Source organism: Euleptes europaea, chromosome 1 (assembly GCF_029931775.1).
Source record: "Euleptes europaea isolate rEulEur1 chromosome 1, rEulEur1.hap1, whole genome shotgun sequence".
In the NCBI taxonomy this organism is placed as follows: Eukaryota; Metazoa; Chordata; class Lepidosauria; order Squamata; family Sphaerodactylidae; genus Euleptes; species Euleptes europaea.
Genome location: NC_079312.1, coordinates 177,806,717 through 177,825,703, shown reverse-complemented (window position 1 = coordinate 177,825,703; position 18,987 = coordinate 177,806,717). Strand labels below are relative to the sequence as shown.

General features: G+C 51.4%; 1 protein-coding gene across 2 annotated transcripts in view; it reads left to right on the top strand.

Annotated features, from left to right (window-relative positions):
* Positions 1–18,215, top strand: part of SLC6A8 (solute carrier family 6 member 8) — a 38,074-nt gene extending 19,859 nt beyond the window's left edge. For both annotated transcript variants that reach the window (XM_056848824.1, XM_056848898.1), the window contains exons 5-13: positions 3,313–3,447; positions 5,121–5,224; positions 6,116–6,240; positions 7,044–7,156; positions 7,318–7,455; positions 11,149–11,251; positions 14,279–14,379; positions 16,019–16,189; positions 18,039–18,215. In XM_056848824.1, coding sequence (XP_056704802.1) covers positions 3,313–3,447; positions 5,121–5,224; positions 6,116–6,240; positions 7,044–7,156; positions 7,318–7,455; positions 11,149–11,251; positions 14,279–14,379; positions 16,019–16,189; positions 18,039–18,182 — 1,134 coding nt within the window. In that variant the 3' untranslated portion in view covers positions 18,183–18,215. The remainder of the gene's footprint in view (positions 1–3,312; positions 3,448–5,120; positions 5,225–6,115; positions 6,241–7,043; positions 7,157–7,317; positions 7,456–11,148; positions 11,252–14,278; positions 14,380–16,018; positions 16,190–18,038) is intronic.
* Positions 18,216–18,987: the final 772 nt, after the last annotated feature.

The following is an 18,987-nucleotide window of genomic DNA, read 5'->3' as shown; positions in this document are numbered from 1 at the left end:
AAGTGTCTATCTTTATATTAATCACCTGGAGGTTGGCAATATGGTCCCTCTTTGCCACGGTCAGAGGTTTTTGGGGTGGAGCTTGAGGAGGGCGGGGTTTGGGGAGGTGAGGGAGGGACTTCAAGGCCATAGAGCCCAATGGCCAAAGCGGCCCTTTTCTCCAGGGGAACTGATCTCTATCGGCTGGACATCAGTTGCAATAGCGGGCAATCTCCAGCTAGTTTGGTACAAAAATGCAGGTTTGGTACAAAAATGCACATAGACAGGTTGCAAAATAGCAAATATATAATGAGTGATAAAATAGCAAATATATAATGAGTGATAAAGCTAGAAAAGACAAGACAAGTGTGCAACACGAAATCTTAACAACTAGGTTGCTAACCATATACAAAATTACAAGGTAAGTATGAAATAGTCTTTGGTGTAAATCAGGAGGCAAACAGTCCTCTTCTGGATTTCAAAGATAACCAGTTCCTTAGGATATCCAATTGTAGGTATAAATCCAAAATTGGGGGACGTCCGTTTCACATTCGTTTCTTCAGCCCCATAATACATCCATAAGATTCAGACCACCAAAACCTCAATGGGTTCCCTTTCTTTGTCCTAAGGTGCCCATGGGAACCCCTCGACACTTTCCCTGGCGCCCGTCAAGTGTTTTTAGGAAATGGGCAAAACCAGGTGGGGCTTTTGCCCAGCAAGGCTTTCGATTGGCTGTGGAAGATCCGATGGGTTGTGCAGATTTTTAAGGAACGTCGCTTGGGCAGCAGCTGCCACCCCAGCGCCAGGATCTTCGCTGTGCGACTGAATCAGAGCCGTGGCAGCCGTTTTGTGGCTGGCTCCGCCTCCTGTGGCAGCCATTTTCCAGCAGCCATTTCATGGCTATGCCCGCCACGTTGTGTCAGAAATCCAGAGGTGGGCTCAAAAAGGTTGGGGACTTCTGGTCTAGAGGACCCCCAAGAGTGAGGGCAATGTACGGAGAGGCTGCGGCTCTTCAGCCAGCGACATGCTTTGGACGCCGAAAGTGGCAAGTTCAATCCCTGGCATCTCCAGTTAACGATTCTGAGAGAGGCGTGTGCCAAGGTTTTCTCCCTCTCTCATGATACCAGACCGCGGGGTCATCTGCTGAAGCTGGAGGGGGAGAGATTCAAAAGAGAGAAAAGGAAGTCTTTCTTCACACAACGCATGGTTAAATAGTGGATCTCCCTGCCCCAGGATGTGGCGATGGCTGCCAACTTGGAAGGCTTGAAGAGGGGAATGGACATGTTCATGGAGGAGAGGGGTATCCATGGCTACTAGTCCAAATGGATACTAGTCATGATGCATACCTGTTCTCTCCAGGATCCGAGGAGCAGGCCTACTATATTAGGTGCCGTGAAACACAGGCAGGATAAATGCTGCTCAGTCGTCTTGTTTGTGGCTTCCTAGAGGCACCTGGTTGACCACTTTGGGAACAGACTGCTGGACTTGATGGACCCTGGTCTGATCCAGCAGGGCTTTCCTGATGTTATTTTGGAGGATGGGGCTATCCATGGCTCCTAGTCAAAATGAATACTAGTCATGATGCATACATCTTCTCTCCAGGATCAGAGGAGCATGCCTATTCTATTAGGTGCCGTGAAACATAGGCAGGACGGTGCTGCTGCAGTCGTCTTGTTTGTGGCTTCCTAGAGGCACCTGGTTGGCCACTGTGGGAACAGACTGCTGGACTTGATGGGCCTGGGTCTGATCCAGCAGGGCTTTTCTTATGATCTTATGGACGACGGGGCTATCCATGGCTACTAGTCATGATGCATACCTAATCTCTCCAGGATCAGAGGAGCATGCCTGTTCGGTGCTGAGGAACACAGGCAGGATAATGCTGCAGTCGTCTTGCTCGAGGGCTTCCTAGAGGCCCCTGGTTGGCCCCTGTGTGAACAGACTGCTGGACTTGATGGACCTTGGTCTGATCCAGCAGGGCCTTTCTTATGTTCTTATGACCCGAATCCTTCTGCCTGAGGGACAGATACTTAGAAGTGCCATTCTTCTTCTCCTTCTCCTCCTGCCCCCCAAGCATGCACCCCTTTACCGAGCCGTGGCCTTCCCGTTCTGTGCACAGGCAGGAATTTCAGGGGAGACTCCGCGCATATCAGAGCACAAAGCCTCTTTCTGTCGCCGACCAACACACACATCCCCGCACGTTCTCCCCCTCCCCGCCAGAAACCCAAGCTCCTGCTTCTCTCCTTCCCGTCGTCGTTGCTGGCCAGGGCCTTCGAAATCCTGCCGGTCAGCAAGTTCCACGCCTGAAGAAGCCTGACATTTCCCCCCAGACAGCAACTGGAGGGGAGGAACAGCAGAGCGGCCCTGCTCTCTGTCTCCAGTAAGGGTCAGCCCGTAGTTGCCAGAGAATTGGAACGAGGCAGAGAGCGAAAGAACTAGCCGCGTGCCCGAGATACCTTTTCGGTGATGGCGGTCGGAAGGAAAAAAAGCGTGAAAGAATGATGTCTCAGCATCTTTTGGGAAGGAATGATTGATCACTAATGGTCTCATAAACCCATCAGAGCCCTGAGATGTTATATATGTATATATCCATAATTGATGCCTTGGAGCACATTCATCTGTAACAAAGGGTATTTTGAAATCTTAAAAAAAATAATTAAAAAATGTGAGGGGGTGACTTGCCCAAGGTCACCCATTAAGCTTTCATGGCAGAGGGGGGAGAGCCAGAGCGGCGGAGTCTAATGTAGAGAACCGGGTTTGATTCCCTACTCCTCCACATGAGTGGCGGTCTGTAATCTGGAGAACCAGGTTTGGTAGGTGAGGTAGGTGGGGCTGAGAGGATTCGGAGAAGACGGTGATTAGCCCAAGGTCACCCAGCAGGCTTCATGTGGAAGCATGGGGAATCAAACGCAGTTCTCCAGATTAGAGTCCGCCGCTCATGTGGAGGAGTGGGGAATCGAACCCGGTTCTCCAGATTAGAATATGCTGCTCATGTGGAGGAGTGGGGAATCGAACCCGGTTCTCCAGATTAGAATATGGTGCTCATGTGGAGGAGTTGGGAATCGAACCCGGGTCTCCAGATTAGAATATGCTGCTCATGTGGAGGAGTGGGGAATCGAACCCAGTTCACCAGATAAGAGTCCGCCGCTCATGTTTTAGAGTGGGGAATCGAACCCGGCTCTCCAGATTAGAATCCCCCGCTCCTATCCATTACACCATGCTGGCTCTCAACAGGAGGGGAGAAAGGCAGGGTGCGTATGAAATAAATAAATCCAATCCTTCCCAGAGCGGGGAAGCGGGGCCTTTTCCATAACTCGCCTCTCTCTTTCATTGCAGATCGTCTACTTCACTGCTACATTCCCTTACGTGGTGCTCATTATCCTCCTAATCCGAGGGGTGATGCTGCCGGGAGCTCAGGACGGGATAATCTACTATCTCAAACCAGACTGGTCCAAACTGGCCTCACCTCAGGTGAGCGGATGGCGTGGCCCAGGGAGGGAGGGAGGGATAAGACGAAGACCTTTTTGGCTTTCCTCCGTCACCGCGCTTTTGATCTGCGGGAATTAGCAGGCAGAAGCTTTCCGCCATGAAACATGCAAAAAGGGAGGAGAAACTCAACCTGAACTAGGCAAAGAACCCAAAAGGTTGTGCTGAAAAGTGTGCAAAATACAAATATTATGCAAAAATATAATGAAACTTACGAAAAGGGAAGAGAAAGAAACTCAACCTGAACTAGGCAAAGAACCAAAAAGGTTGAGCTGAAAATTATGCAAAATACAATTATTATGCAAAATTATGCAAAAATATAATGAAACTTACGAAAAGGGAAGAGAAAGAAACTCAACCTGAACTAGGCAAAGAACCAAAAAGGTTGAGCTGATAATTATGCAAAATACAATTATTATGCAAAATTATGCAAAAATACAATGAAACTTACGAAAAGGGAAGAGAAAGGAACTCGACCTAAGCTAGGCAAAGAACCTAAAAGGTTGAGCTGAAAATTATACAAAATACAAATGTAATTTATCATGGAGTGTACACTAATTAAAAACACGGGGCCTTAAATATACAGGCTAATCAGATTTTTAAAATATAAAAAATAATTGCTAAATTTCCAACATCACTGATGATGAGGAATCAATGTAAATGACCAATAAAAACCCAAATGCATTTCGGCCTTTGTGGCCTTCTTCAGTGGTCATATGTACAATTATATATATTTCAAAAAACACATCCAGAAATACATAAAAGGTATGCTGTAGCATCAAACCTGAATATGGGGGAGGGAAGAGAAAAGAGAGGGGAAAAACCCACTCACTGATAACCTATACAGCATACCTTGTATGTATTTCTGGATGTGTTTTTTTGAAATATGAATATAAGATCACTGGTCATTTACATTGATTCCTCATCATCAGCTATGTTGAAAATTTAGCAATTATTTTTATATTTTTAATCTAATCAGCCTTTATATTTAAGGCCCAGTGTTTTTAATTAGTGTACACTCCACAATAAATTATAGTTGTATTTTGTATAATTTTCAGCTCAACTTTTAGAAGCTTTCCACAGCCTGCTTAGAACCGTTAGACCTACAGTGTCGGACTCAATCATTACGAGGGCCAGATGTGACATAAACGCCACTTGGTTGGGTCAAGCCATGCCTCGCCAGCCCAGTTCGAGAATAGGGGGGTGACTGCCTCGGCTTGCTCGCGGGCCGGATAAGAGCTCTCAAGGGGCCAGATGTTTGACACCCTCGGTCCATGGTATCTGTAAAACTCTGGCTTTATGCCCCAATAAAGTTGTATACAGAAAACCAACACATCCCAGTTAAGCTAGAACAGGGGTGTCAAACTCAATTGTTAGGAGGGCTGGATATGACATAAATGCCACCTGGTCGGGCCGGGCCAGATAGAGTGGGGTGGGTGGCTGCCTCGCGGGCCGGATAAGAGCTCTCAAGGGGCCGGATCTGGCCCGCGGGCCTTACGTTTGACACCTTTGCGTTAGATAGCCTCAGATTGATGCAGATCCAGTAGTCGAGTCAGCTGACAATCTGGCCATCGTAGTCCGAAGGGGCTCGGAGCTAGAATTCCTGGGTCCCCCCCGTGTGGCGTCTCACTCTTGTTCTCTCTCTCTCTGTCTTTCAGGTGTGGATCGATGCCGGGACCCAAATCTTTTTCTCATATGCCATAGGACTGGGGGCTCTCACTGCCTTGGGCAGCTATAACCGGTTCAACAACAATTGTTATAAGTGAGATCCCATTTCCTACACAACCCTCCGTGAATGTGGCCCAAACCGGGAACAGGTGCACGGCCCAGAGGGAATAGCCGAGTGCTGCTTTTTCGGGTCGCCACCATAAGTGGTTCCCCCCCACACACCGGCTTTCAACAGCTGCATTGCAAAGTAACAAAGCCTCGCCAGTTATCCGCAAGCACGGAAAAGCTGGATCTTTTCAGTCGTGGAGTACCCGGCAACTGTTAATCTTTGCCAGGAAATTGTGAAAAGGACTCGCCGGCTTTTGAATCGCCCCCTTTAGTTATGCCAAGTAACAGACGCTTGTTGAATGGGTATTAGCAGCTGAACGGGTTCGTCTCTGTGCCGTCAAAAAGCTTCAAGCGCTGGCAATTTCTGGCAGACCTAATGGTTGCTAACAGCACTGTACGTGGCCAGGCCGGGTTTTATTCTGGTCAGCCTTAGCTGTTTGCCTTATTCACCCTTAAGACTTTTCGGCAGAAAACAATGTCCAGCGTGGTGTAGTGGTTAGGAGCGGCGGACTCTAATCTGGAAAACTGGGTTCGATTCCCCAATCCTACACATGAAGCCTGCTGGGTGACCTTGGGCTAGTCACAGTTCTCTCTGAACTCTGTCAGCCCCACCTACCTCACAGGGTGTCTGTTGTGGGGAGAGGAAGGGAAGGAGACTTGTTAAGCCGGTTTGATTCTCCTTAAAAGGTAGAGAAAATTGGCATATGAAAACCAACTCTTCTTCTTCCTTTGGGCAGGGAGTCTCTGTAGGGCCATGCTGCCAGGATCGCCCTTTCCAGTTTTGATCACGCAACCCGCTGCAGCATGAGTCCCTCTCCCCTCTCGGCCTGCCTGTATACATCCTTTGATTGACACCTGTCACTCTTGGCCTTTCCAGAGATGCCATCATCCTGGCGTTGATCAATAGTGGGACCAGTTTCTTCTCCGGCTTTGTGGTTTTCTCCATCCTGGGCTTCATGGCTGCAGAACAAGGTGTTGACATTGCCAAGGTGGCCGAATCCGGTGAGTGTTTGGGGCCCATATCATAGAATTCCTTAGGGGGGGGAGGAAGGGGGGAGGGCCCGGGAGCTGATGGAGCCCTTTGCTACGTTCCCCAGTTCCGGGGCAAGTTCAAGGTTGGAACTGAGATCAGTGCATGCCTCTCTGCATGTACAGAACCACAGTCAGGATCCCTCATTAGGGGAGGGGCCGTGGCTCAGTGGCAGAGCATCTGCTTGGCATGCAGAAGGTCCCAGGTTCAATCCCTGGCATCTCCAGTTAAAGGGACCAGGCACCTAGGTGAAGTGAAAGACCCTTGCCTGAGACCCTGGAGAGCCGCTGCCGGTCTGAGTAGACAATACTGGAGGAGTGGGGAATCTGGAAAACCGGGTTCGATTCCCCTCTCCTCCAAATGAAGGGTTGGACTCCAACCCGGGGGTTGGTTTCCCCGGGTTCAATTCTCCACTCCTCCACATGAGGGGTTGGACTCTGATCTGGAGAACTGGGTTCGATTCCCCACTCCTCCACATGAGTGGCAGACTGTAATCTAGAGAACCGGGTTCAATTCCCCACTCCTCCACATGAGGGGTTGGCGAACTGGGTTGGTTTCCCCGCTCCTCCACATGAAGCCTGCTGGGTGACCCTGGGCTAGTCACAGCTCTCTCCGAACTCTCTCAGCCCCACCTACCTAACAAGTGTCTGTTGTGGGGAGAGGAAGGGAAGGTGATTGTGAGCCGATTTGAGTTTCCTTCAAAAGGTAGAGAAAAGTGGGGTATAAAAACCATCTCTTCTTCTTCTGTCTTCATCTCTCCCTTTTCCCCCCGTAGGGCCTGGTCTGGCATTCATCGCGTACCCGCGCGCCGTCACCCTGATGCCAGTGGCCCCTCTCTGGGCTGCCCTCTTCTTCTTCATGCTGCTGCTCTTGGGCTTGGATAGCCAGGTAAGCCAGGGCAGGACTGGGGAGGAAGCTGGGAGGGGCCGAGCAGCCGGGCCGCTCTCCTGACGCAGGGAGATCTGCGGCGCATTGCCTGCCTCGTGTCTCACAATCTCCTTTTCTCCCGTCACCTCAAACACCACCCCTGCCTGCCGCCACCACCGCAGTTTGTGGGCGTCGAAGGCTTTATCACCGGCATCCTGGATTTCTTCCCGGCCGCCTACGCGTTCCGTTTCCAGAGAGAGGTCATTGTGGCCGTTAGCTGTGCCGTCTGCTTCTTCATTGAGCTGTCCATGGTCACTGAGGTAGGGATTTGGCCGGGGGACAGGACGGGACATGGACCAACACATGAACTACCAGCGAGCAGACCTTCCAATTTATGCTAAAACTTTGGGGGGATTAGATGGAGCAGTCAAAAGACATTTGGGTGGACTTCTGGTAGAGAGCTGATCTCAGCACTACGTTCCTCGGGGCTCTCCCGAGGAACCCGTTCTAATTTGGGGTGCTAAAATGCACTCCACCCTGGTTCCTAACAAGTGGACTGGGGCGCAGGACTACCCCTGCAGCCGAGAAGAGCGGTTTTGACTCCCATATCCTCTGAGAGGGCTTTTTTAAGTCCCTCTGAGGTTTGGATGTTGTCCCGCTGGCATCAAGGGGAATAACATCGCTAAAAGACATTTGGGTGGTTCCTCAGGCAGAAAAGTCCAAATGGGTCCCCTTCTTCTCCGTCTCTCCACTCCCCAGTATGGGGCCTAAGTTATCCTCCACAGCTTCATTGACATGCACAAGATCTCATTTCACCGGGTGCTCATGTAAGAGATTGCACTTCCCAAAACAACCTCATGGTAGGGCTACTACTAGACTTCATTAATTTTATTTTATTTTGATTTATTTGTACCCCACTTTTCTCAAAGCAGCTTACAACATTTTATTTGTACCCCACTTTTCTCAAAGCATATTACAACATTGTCCTCCCCATAGTGGTGTATTGGTTACCACTGGTGGACTCTAATTTGGAGAACCCAGTTTGATTCCCCGCTCCTCCACATGAGCGGCAGACGCTAATCTGGTGAACCGGGTTGGTTTCCCCACTCCTACACATGATGCCTGCTGGGTGACCTTGGGCTAGTCACAGTTCTCTTAGAGCTCTCTCAGCCCCACCTACCTCACAGGGGGTCTGTTGTGGGGAAGGGAAGGTGATTGTAAGCTGGTTTGATTCTTCCTTAAGTGGTGGAGAAAGTCATCGTATAAAAACCAACTCTTCTTCATCATCATCATTCTCCTCTCCCCCATTTCCTCCTCACAGCAACCCTGTGGGGTAGGTGAGGCTGAGAGAATGCGACTGGCCCAAGGTCACCCAGCGAGCTTCCATGGTACGAGTGGGAATTCGAACCCAGGTCTCCCAGATACAAGTCAGACACTCTTAATCACTATACCTCACTGGCTCTCCCAACTCTCTGCATGTAGAAAGCGAGTGTGTAAGGAAGTAGGGCTTTGCCTAAGGTTCTCACTGACTGGGTTGCCAGCAGGCCTGGAGAAAAACGTCCTGTCCCTTTCTTAAAGGCTTAATGTGTGGGAATGGGCAGGGGACGCTTTCCACGGCACGGGGGTCACTGTCACCACTTGGTGAATAACCCCCTTGTTAAAGGGGGTTATTCTCTGCTAACTGACAGAGAAATGGCACACCTGCATTGAAACTCCCTGCATACAGAAAGATAGCATGTTAGACCGAGCCAGAGCCTCACACACTAGCTTTCTACAAGCAGGGAGTTTTCATTTGGCAGGGGGCGATATTCAAACATGCAGTTCTCCACCTGCAGTTCACATGTAGCACGGGGGTTGCGGAGGAAGCTTTATTGCAGGGGTGTCAAACTCCTTCGTTACAAGGTCCAGATATGACATAAATGTCACTTGGTTGTGCCGTGCCATGCCTCGCCAGCCCAGATTGGGACTGGGGGTGTGCGGCTGCCTCAGCTGGCTCGTGGACTGGATAAGAGCTCTCAAGGGGCCGGATCCGGCCCACAGGCCATAGGTTTGACACCCCTGCTTCATTCTTTTAACCTGCTAGCGCCAGCAATGTTGTACTGTGTGTGTCAGAGCAAGAAAGGCACCCTGACGATGCTCACATGAACACATGAAGCTGCCTTCTACTGAATCAGACCCTCGGTCCATCAAAGTCAGTATTGCCTACTCAAACCGGCAGCGGCTCTCCAGGGTCTCAGGCAGGGGTCTTTCACATCACCTACTTGCCTGGTCCCTTTAACTGGAGGTGCCGGGGATTGAACCTGGGACCTTCCGCATGCCAAGCAGATGCTCTACCACTGAGCCACAGCCCTTCTCCATTGCTCTCCAGGGTCTCAGGCAGAGGTCTTTGACATCACCTACTTGCCTAGTCCCTTTAACTGGAGGTGCCGGGGATTGAACCTGGGACCTTCCGCATGCCAAGCAGATGCTCTACCGCTGAGCCACGACCCCTCAAGCTCAGAGGCACACAGTCATTCTCGGGATATATTTCTGGGCCAAGCTGGGCCCGCATCCTTAAGGAGACTCACGTTGGCCCGCAGGTGTTTGTTCCTCGAGACTCGTTTCAGTTAAATAGCCAGAAGCTTTCCAAGCGGCTTGGCTTCGCTCAAGTCAAGCCCAGCTCGGCTCACGTGCCCTCTTCTGAAACGGAGATTGACGCGGCCGACAGGAAGGTGAAAGTGACCTGGGCAAAGAGATCAGGTTGCGAAACAGGAGAGCCGTCGGCATTACAGTCAGGTGGGAAGAGAGGCAGACCTGGGACCGGAAAGTGTCAGTCAAGGTTGGGAAAGAGCAGAAGCGTTGGATCACTCAAAGTCGAACGGGAAAACGGCTGCAGAAATTCAAATCTAGGATCCTGAAGTGTCTGGGGGACTAATAGTGCCTCTGCCCAGGCTAGCGCGATCTTGGAAGCTAAGCAGGGTCGGCCCTGGTTAGCACTTGGAGGGGAAACCCCCAAGGAAGTCCAGGGTTGCTGCGCGGAGGCAGGCAATAGAAAACCACCTCTGTTAATCTCTTGCTTTGACCTGGATGGCCCAGGCTAGCCAGATCTCATAACATCTCAGAAGCAAAGCAGGATCGGCCCTGGTTAGTGCTTAGATGGGAGACCACCTGGGAAGTCCAAGGTTGCTATGCAGAGGCAGGCAATCCAAAACCACCTCTGTGAGTTTCATGCCTTGACCTGGATGGCCCAGGATGGCCCAATCTCATAACATCTCAGAAGCTAAGCAGGGTCTGTCCTGGTTAGTACTTAGATGGGAGACCACCAAGGAAGTCCAGGGTCGTGACATGGAGGCAGGCAATGGCAAACCACCTCTGTTAGTCTCTGGCCTCGAAAGCCCTACAGGATCGCCATAAGCCGGCTGCTTCTTGACAGCACTTTCCAACAGTCCCTCCTCTGCTCTCACTGTCTGCACCTGTCGCTAAGAGGTAAAAATAAGGCCTCGCTTTGCTGTTTATGAGAACTTGGTAAAGTATTTGCAAATTATGTAATACAGCTTCCCCGAAGAAGCCTGGTGGTGAAATTCATACGGAATTTTAGTTGAGCAATAAAAATATATTTTTACTTTAATTGCACCATCAGCCTTAGCCTTATCTCTAAAACCCTGGTGTGCCGGAGGAGCTGGAAGGCAGAGTCAGTCTGGGAAAGTGGGAGCGGAGCAGTGGACATAAAAACCTCCTTGCAGAGAGCCAGCGTGGTGTAGTGGTTAGAGCATTGGCCTGGGATCCGGGACGCCCAGGTTCAAATCCCCGCTCTGCCAAGGAAGCTCGCTGGATGACCTCAGGCCAGTCCCACACTTTGAGCCTAACCCACCTCGCAGGGTTGTTGTGAGGGGGAAAAAGGAGGAGGGGATAACGATGTAAGCTGCTTTTGAGTCCCCCTTGGGGAGAAAGGTGGGGTAAAAGTAAAGTGAATAAATAAAATTAGGTGTCTTCGCGTCATCACCCCCCTCCTCACATCCAGCCCCTTCCCTCAGGGGGGCATGTATGTCTTCCAGCTGTTTGACTACTACTCGGCAAGCGGCACAACGCTTCTGTGGCAGGCCTTTTGGGAGTGCGTGGCGATCGCCTGGGTGTACGGTAAGAGCCAGCCGTATATATCTTGTCGCTGGGAGGGGGGCAGCAGGAATTGAACAGCATTCCCTGCATTGTGCAAGGGGTTGGACTAGAATGACCGTGGTCCCTTCCAACTGTATGATTCTACGATACATGTTTTAAAACGTGGGCCTGCAGCCCCCACAGGCCGTTAGGGCTTAATCCCTAGTTCTAGGAACTGAGGATGTGTATACCCCTGGTGCAAATCTTCTGTGGATTCACAGGCACACCTTTTTAAACAGGCGTACTGACAATCTAAAGCAGGGGCGTTGGACTCATTTGTTACGAGGGGTGGGTGTGACATAAATGCACACTTTCCCCTGCATGGAAACTCTCTGCCTATAAAGAGATAGTATGTTAGTCCCAGCCGGAACCTCACACACTAGCTTTCTACATGCAGGGAGTTTTCGTTTGGCAGTTCCCCAACTGGAGTTCACATGCATCCCGGGGGCGGGGAGGAAGCTTTATTGCAGGGGTGTCAAACTCATTTGTTAAGAGGTCCGGATACGACATTAATGTCACTTGGTCAGGCTGGGCCATGCCTCGCCAGCCCAGATCGGGATTGGGGGGTGGGGTGGCGGGCCTTATGTTTGACACCCCTGATCTGAAGGGTGCGCACGCTCAGGATGCATCAGCTCTCGGAGTCCCCTTCCTCCCACCTTTGTACCTGGGGGTGCAAAACGGTGACTGGCTGTCCCCCATGGCACTGTGCCCCCTCCTTGCCTGGAGTAAGATAAAATGTCTTTAAAAAAGAAAACCCAAACAGGTCAGCTTTAATGAAAAAGAGAGGCAGAGGATGTGGACTAAACAAAACGATAAGCAGCATCTGGGGGGGGAATTGTTTTTCGAGAAGTCAAAACGCTCGCCTGAAGCACGGCGGGATGGGGGAGAATGGGGCGACCCTGATGTTGGTGCTGGATACCTGCCGTGGCAAATCAGGGAGAGACAGCGCTTACCCTGCAATACGAAAGCACGCAGGTCTGGCGCATCTGTCCGCAGAACCCATTAGGGCTTTCTAGGCCTGGGGTCCCCGACCTTTTTGAGCAGGAGGGCACCTTTGGAACCCGGGAACAGGGTGGCGGCCGCAGCCACAGGTCGGCCGTTGCAGGAGGCCGTGCCAGCCACACGGAGGAAGTCCAGACGCAGGGGAGAAGTGGGTTGAGGCAACGGGTTGAAAGTAAACCAAAAGAGTCTGCGTCTAGACATCATGAAGAATTTCCTAACAGTCAGAGCAGTGGAACAGGCTTCCTCGGGAGGTGGTGGGCTCTCCTTCCCTGGAGGTTTTGAAGCAGAGGCTAGATGGCCATCTGTCAGCAATGCTGATTCTATGACCTTTGGCAGATGATGAGAGGGTGGGCATCTTGGCCATCTGGGCATGGAGTAGGGGGTCAATGGGGGTGAGGAGGGGAGGTAGTTGTGAATTTCCTGCCTTGTGCAGGGGGTTGGACTAGATGACCCCGATGGTCCCTTCCAACTCTAGGATTCTAATTTTAAAAATACACTGGGAAAGAGGAGTGAGAGAGAATCAAACCCAACTCTGGCAGCAGCTGTTTCATTGCCATCTCCTGAATTTGCATTTGCAATTATTAGCGCAGGTTAGAAGTCACTCCTTAACAAAAGGGGGTGGGAACAGATCTGCCCCCCCCTCCACACACGCACACAAACATGCACACACACTTGTATCTGTTTCATTTGATTTAAGCTGCCTTTTTGGAGTGCGCAGAGGAGGCAAAATTTGCAAGAGGCTTGGTGGCTAGTCCCCATGAACTTGCTGCCGGTGTGGCAGCGTGGTGTAGTGGTTAAGAGCGGTGGTTTGGAGCGGTGGACTCTGATCCGGAGAACCGGGTTTGATTTCCCCACTCCTCCACATGAGCGGCGGAGGCTAATCTGGTGAACCGGGTTGGTTTCCCCACTCCTCCACATGAAGCCAGCTGGGTGACCATGGGCTGGTCACAGTTCTCTCAGCCCCACCTACCGCACAGGGTGTCTGTTGTGGGGAGGGGAAGGGAAGGTGAATGTAAGCCGGTTTGAGTCTCCCTGAAGTGGTAGAGAAAGTCGGCATATAAAAACCAACTCTTCTTCTTCTTCTGCCTTGAGGGTGGGAAGGTTTTACCCAGCACGGTTCGTTGCCAGTTGGAAGAGGGGTGTGGGCGTGTGCCGAATTGCAGGACAAGGTTGTCTTCTGTTGCGTGCTCACTCTCTGTTGCGTGCTCACTCTCTGCTCAAGGGCATCTGTGTTTTCCCTCGTGGAGCGAGTCCCGTCCTTGAAAAGTCCCCGCTTTATCTGCCGCAGGAGAGTCAGGCAAGCTGATTTGCCTGAGTGGGTCAAGGGCTGCCAGGAGGGAGGGAGGGAGGGAGGGATATGGGAAGGCATCCGGCTCTCCATCATAGGTAGAATCATAGAGTTAGGACCACCAGGGTCATGTAGTCCAACCCCTTGCACAATGCAGGAAATTCACAACTACCTCCCTCCCACACACCCCCAGTGACCCCCTACTCCATGCCCAGAAGATGGCCAAGGTCCCCTCCCTCTTATCATCTGCCTAAGGTCATAGAATCAGCATTGCTGACAGATGGCCATCTAGCCTCTGCTTAAAAACCTCCAGGGAAGGAGAGCTCACCACCTCCCGAGGAAGCCTGTTCCACTGAGGAACCGCTCTGACTGTTAGAAAATTCCTCCTAATGTCTAGACGGAAACTCTTTTGATTTAATTTCAACCCGCTGGTTCTGGTCCGGCCTTCTGGGGCAACAGAAAACAACTCGGCCCCATCCTCCCTATGACAGCCCTTCAAGTACTTGAAGATGGTTATCATCTCCCCTCTCAGTCTTCTCCTCTTCAGGCTAAACCTACCCAGCTCCTTCAACCTTTCCTGTTAGGACTTGGTCTCCAGACCCCTCACCATCTTCGTCGCCCTCCCCTGGACACGTTCCAGCTTGTCTGCACCCTTCTTAAATTGCGGTGCCCCAAACTGAACGCAGGACTCAATTTGTGCTCCCCCACCCCTTTCCCAGGCGCTGACCGCTTCATGGATGACATCGCCTGCATGATCGGCTACCGGCCCAGCCCGTGGATGAAATGGTGCTGGATGTTCCTGACCCCTCTCATCTGCCTGGTAAGATTCGGTTTGGGGGGCGGGGAACCAGTGGAGCAGGGGTCCCCAACTTTTTTGAGCCGGTAGGCGTCTTTGACCATCTGACACAGGAGCTATAAAATGACTGCCATGTAGGGTTGCCAGCCTCCAGGTACTAGCTGGAGATCTCCCACTGCTATTGCAACAGGTCTCCAGCCGATAGGGATTCCTTCCCCTGGAGAGAACGGCCGCTTTGGCCATTGGACTCTATGGCATTGAAGTCCCTCCCCAAACCCCACCCTCCTCAGGCTCCGCCCCAAAAACCTCCTGCCGGTGGCGAAGAGGGACCTGGCAACCCTACAAGCAACCTGTGTGGCAGAGAAACTGGGCTGAAATTTTCAGTTCAGCTCTGCATTAAGCAGATTTCTCTTGGCCGTAAGGACTTCCTTTGTAAAATGGGAATCATCATAGCTGTGTCCGGCTCAGGAGACTTTGCTTTCTCCCAAATCAACAAACGTAGGCGTGCGCACCCAGGCGCATAGAGCAGGCCAAAGCTTCCGTGCAGATTCTGTAGGGAGACATTTGGACGCTTCCCATCCCCGCCCAGATCTCGCTGGAGGAGAGCAGGGTTTTTTGCAGACAGAAAAGCTGTTGGGATCAGTGGTATTGCGTCTGCTGCAGCATTGTCTTTGGAATAAAGATGCTCAGGGGACCATTCGAGCCACTCCACTGAGCACCCGGGCTGCAAGCACCACCATCTTGGCTTTTCGGGACCCACCTGGTCCAAGATGGTGACGCAGGTAGCCCAGACGCTCTAGGGAGTGACTTGAATGCTCCCGCGAGAGAGCGCGCTTCAAAATATGGCCGAAATGTGCTCCAGAGGGAGGCATTTTTTGCCAAAAGGAATTTTTTTAAACAAGCGAACAGTTCGTATGCAGGCATGATCTTGTCTGAATTTTATACCTGTACCTGGAGTTGTGGGGCCGCGGCTCAGTGGTACAGCATCTGCTTGGCTCAGTGGTAGAGCCTCAGCTTGGCATGCAGAAGGTCCCAGGTTCAATCCCTGGCATCTCCAGTTAAAGGGACCAGGCAAGCAGGTGATGTGAAAGACCCTCTACTTGAGACCCTAGAGAGCCGCTGCTGGTCTGAGTAGACAATACTGACTTCGATAGACCAAGGGTCTGATTCAGTATAAGGCAGCTTCATGTGTTGGGAAAAGGGCCGTGGCTCAGTGGTAGAGCATCTGCTTGGCATGCAGAAAGTCCCAGGGTCAATCCCCGGCATTTCCAGTTAAAGGGACCAGGCAAGCAGGTGATGTGAAAAGACCTCTACCTGAGACCCTGGAGAGCTGCTGCCAGTCTGAGTGGGGAGGGGCCGTGGCTCAGTGGTAGAGCATCTGCTTGGTGTGCAGAGGGTCCCAGGTTCAATCCCCAGCATCTCCAGTTAAAGGGACCAGGCAAGTAAGTGATGGGAAAGACCTCTGCCTGAGACCCTGGAGAGCCGCTGCCGGTCTGAGTAGACAATACTGACTTTGATGGACCAAGGGTCTGATTCAGTAGAAGGTAGCTTCACGTGTGTTCATGTGACTCCTGTCTCCTCTGGGGATGGAAGGTGGAAATGAGGAATGTCTGGGGGATGGCTTTGTGGTTTGGGTCCCATTGTTTCTGTCACTTCCTTCCAGGGCATTTTCCTTTTCAACATTGCCTACTACAAGCCACTGATCTACAACAACAGCTACATCTACCCCTGGTGGGGAGAGGCCATCGGCTGGGGATTTGCACTATCTTCCATGTTGTGTGTCCCTCTTACTGCCCTCTACAAACTCATCCGTGCCAAGGGAACGCTGGCAGAGGTGAGGTTCCTTCCCAAACCATTGGGATAGAGGGAAGTTGAGAAGGGGTTGTTGTTGGGGGAGAGGCCGTGGTTCAGCAGGAGAGCCTCTGCTTAGCATTCAGAAGGTCCCAGGTTCAATCCCCGGCATCTCCAGTTAAAGGGACCAGGCAAGTAGGTGATGTGAAAGGCCTCTACTTGAGACCCTGGAGAGCTGCTGCCAGTCTAAGTAGACAAGACTTACCTTGATGGACCAAGCATTTGATTCAGCATAAGGCAGCTTCATGTGTGTTCACGTGCGAAGCACTGCTTTAGAGGAAGGGCCATGGCTTAGCGGTAGAGCTTCTGCTTAGCAGTCAGAAGGTCCCAGGTTCAATCCCCAGCATCTCCAGTTAAAGGGACTAGGCAGGTAGGTGATGTGAAAGACCCCTGCCTGAGACCCTGGAGAGCAGCCGCCTGTCTGAGTAGACAATACTGACCTTGATGGGCCAAAGGGTCTGATTCAGTAGGGGAGGGGCTGTGGCTCAGTGGCAGAGTATCTGCTTGGCATGCAGAAGGTCCCAGGTTCAATCCCCTGCATCTCCAGTTAAAGGGACCAGGCAAGTAGATGATGTGAAAGACCTCTGCCTGAGGCCCTGGAGAGCTGCTGCCAATCTGAGTAGACAGTACTGACTTTGATGGACCAAGGGTCTGATTCAGTATAAGGCAGCTTCATGTGTTCATGAGACCTCCAGGTGAGACCTGGAGATCTCTAGGGATTACAACTGATCTCCAGACTATAGAGCTGCTTTGGAGGGTGGTCTTTATGGCATTATGCCCCGCTGAGGTCCTTCCCTTCTGTAAACCATACCCTCCCCAGGCTCCATCCCCCAAGTCTCCAGGAATTTCAAAACCTGGAGTGGGTAACCTTGAGTGCAGAATATGTAGATTCTTTTCAGAACAGTTGCTAATAAATACCCTGAGTCGGGGGAAAAACTTGACGACAGGAAAACCTTTTTGGAAAGAAACCCTTCTGGGAACCTCTGTAGCTATTTGCTGTGAATGTTCAGGCTTCAGCGGGTTGAAACGACTCCTTTCTGTTTATTGGCAAAGCCGCAGAATGTTCATAAACATTCCAACTTCTCAGAAGTTTAAAAAAAGCATCTGTATGCCAGGCCTAGGGACAGATGACGTTGTTGGGTGGTTAGGAATTTAGCAGAAGGATGTATGGAGCACTGTCAAAGATTGGTCAGCGCACGTATGTGTGCACATGTGGGTGGCATGTAAATGGCATGTGCCCGTAGTGCGCTCCTATGGGTATTATGAATGGGAGGGGGGCTTTGTGGGAGTGAAGGAGGAGTAGGCATGGAAGGTACAGCACTTAAAAATGCAAATAGGGACCTGGCAACCCTAGTAGGATCCCTTCCTCTGCCCACAGCGCTGTTACAAAAGAGTAATGTGTAGTTTGGCCTCCAGTCTTGTCCTCTGGAGTGGCAGAGAACGAGTCTTTGCCTCCTATGCGAGTGTCCACCAGTAAACCTCTGTGGAGAGCTAGCATGGTGTAGTGGTTAAGAGCGGTGGTTCGGAGCGGTGGGCTCTGATCTGGAGAACCGGGTTTGATTCCCCACCCCTCCACACAAGTGGCGGAGGCTAATCTGGGGAACTGGATTTGTTTTCCCACTCCTCCACATGAAGCCAGATGGGGGACCTTGGGCTAATCACAGCTCTATTAAGAGCTGTCTCAGCCCCACCTACGTCACAGGGTGTCTGTTGTGGGGAGGGGAAGGGAAGGTGATTGTAAGCCGGTTTGATTCTTCCTTAAGTGGTGGAGAAAGTCAGCATGTAATAACCAACTTTTTTTTTTCTCCTTCTCCTCCTCCTCTCTCCAACAGCGTTGGCACCATCTGACCCAACCCATCTGGGGACTGCACCATCTCGAATACAAGGTGCCCGAATTGGATGACGGCGCTCTGACCACCCTGACCCCGGTCTCGGACGGGAGCGCCAAAGTGGTCATCTTGGAGAGCGTCATGTGACGCAGCCCTTTGCCCTCCATACCCCAGCTGGAAAAGGCACCGTGGTTGGTTGTTTTGTTGGGTGCCGCTCGATTCCTGGCTGCCAATTGGGAGTGGGGGTACAATCCACCTTCCAAGTATTGAGCTGGGCGGGGAGGGCACCTGGCACCCTGAGAAAAGGTACGGCTGGTTCTTCATGCACTTCCCACCTTCTCCTCTCCGGCGCCAGAACAAAACCTGGCCGTGGGGAGGAAGAACCAGACCCTTAGACCTGAGTGGGTCGGTGGGAATTCTAAAGGCCATAGGGGTGGTGGGAGGTTAGGGGTCGGGGAAAGAGAGCCTTAGATTTACATTTTTTAAAAGAAATGTTATTTTTTAAAGATGAAATATTTTAAATTTCTATATATATATACATTATAATATACATATCTACATATCAATCTATATATATATATATAGCCAAATTAGCAGGAGGACAGATTTCCTCCTACCCAGTAGAGCAGAGCTGTGCGCGGGGTCATGATCTGGGATCGAAAAAAGAGTGGGGATTTCATCCCCAGCTGTCTGGGATTGAATGAGTTCGAGACGGGGCGTCTGGATTCTGTCTCCGGGGCAGCGAGGGAGGCAGAAAAGGGTGTTGAGAACCAGGATTCCTGGACCGTCCCCACAGCGCTGGGCAGAGAAACACACCCATATGGTAGCCGAGATCCTGTTCTCGTTTCCCTCCCTGTAGAGGAAGGTGTCTCTGACCTGGATGGTCCTGGGTAGCCTGATTTCATCCGTTCTCAGGAGCTAAGCAGGGCCGACCCTGGTAGGTTCTTGGATG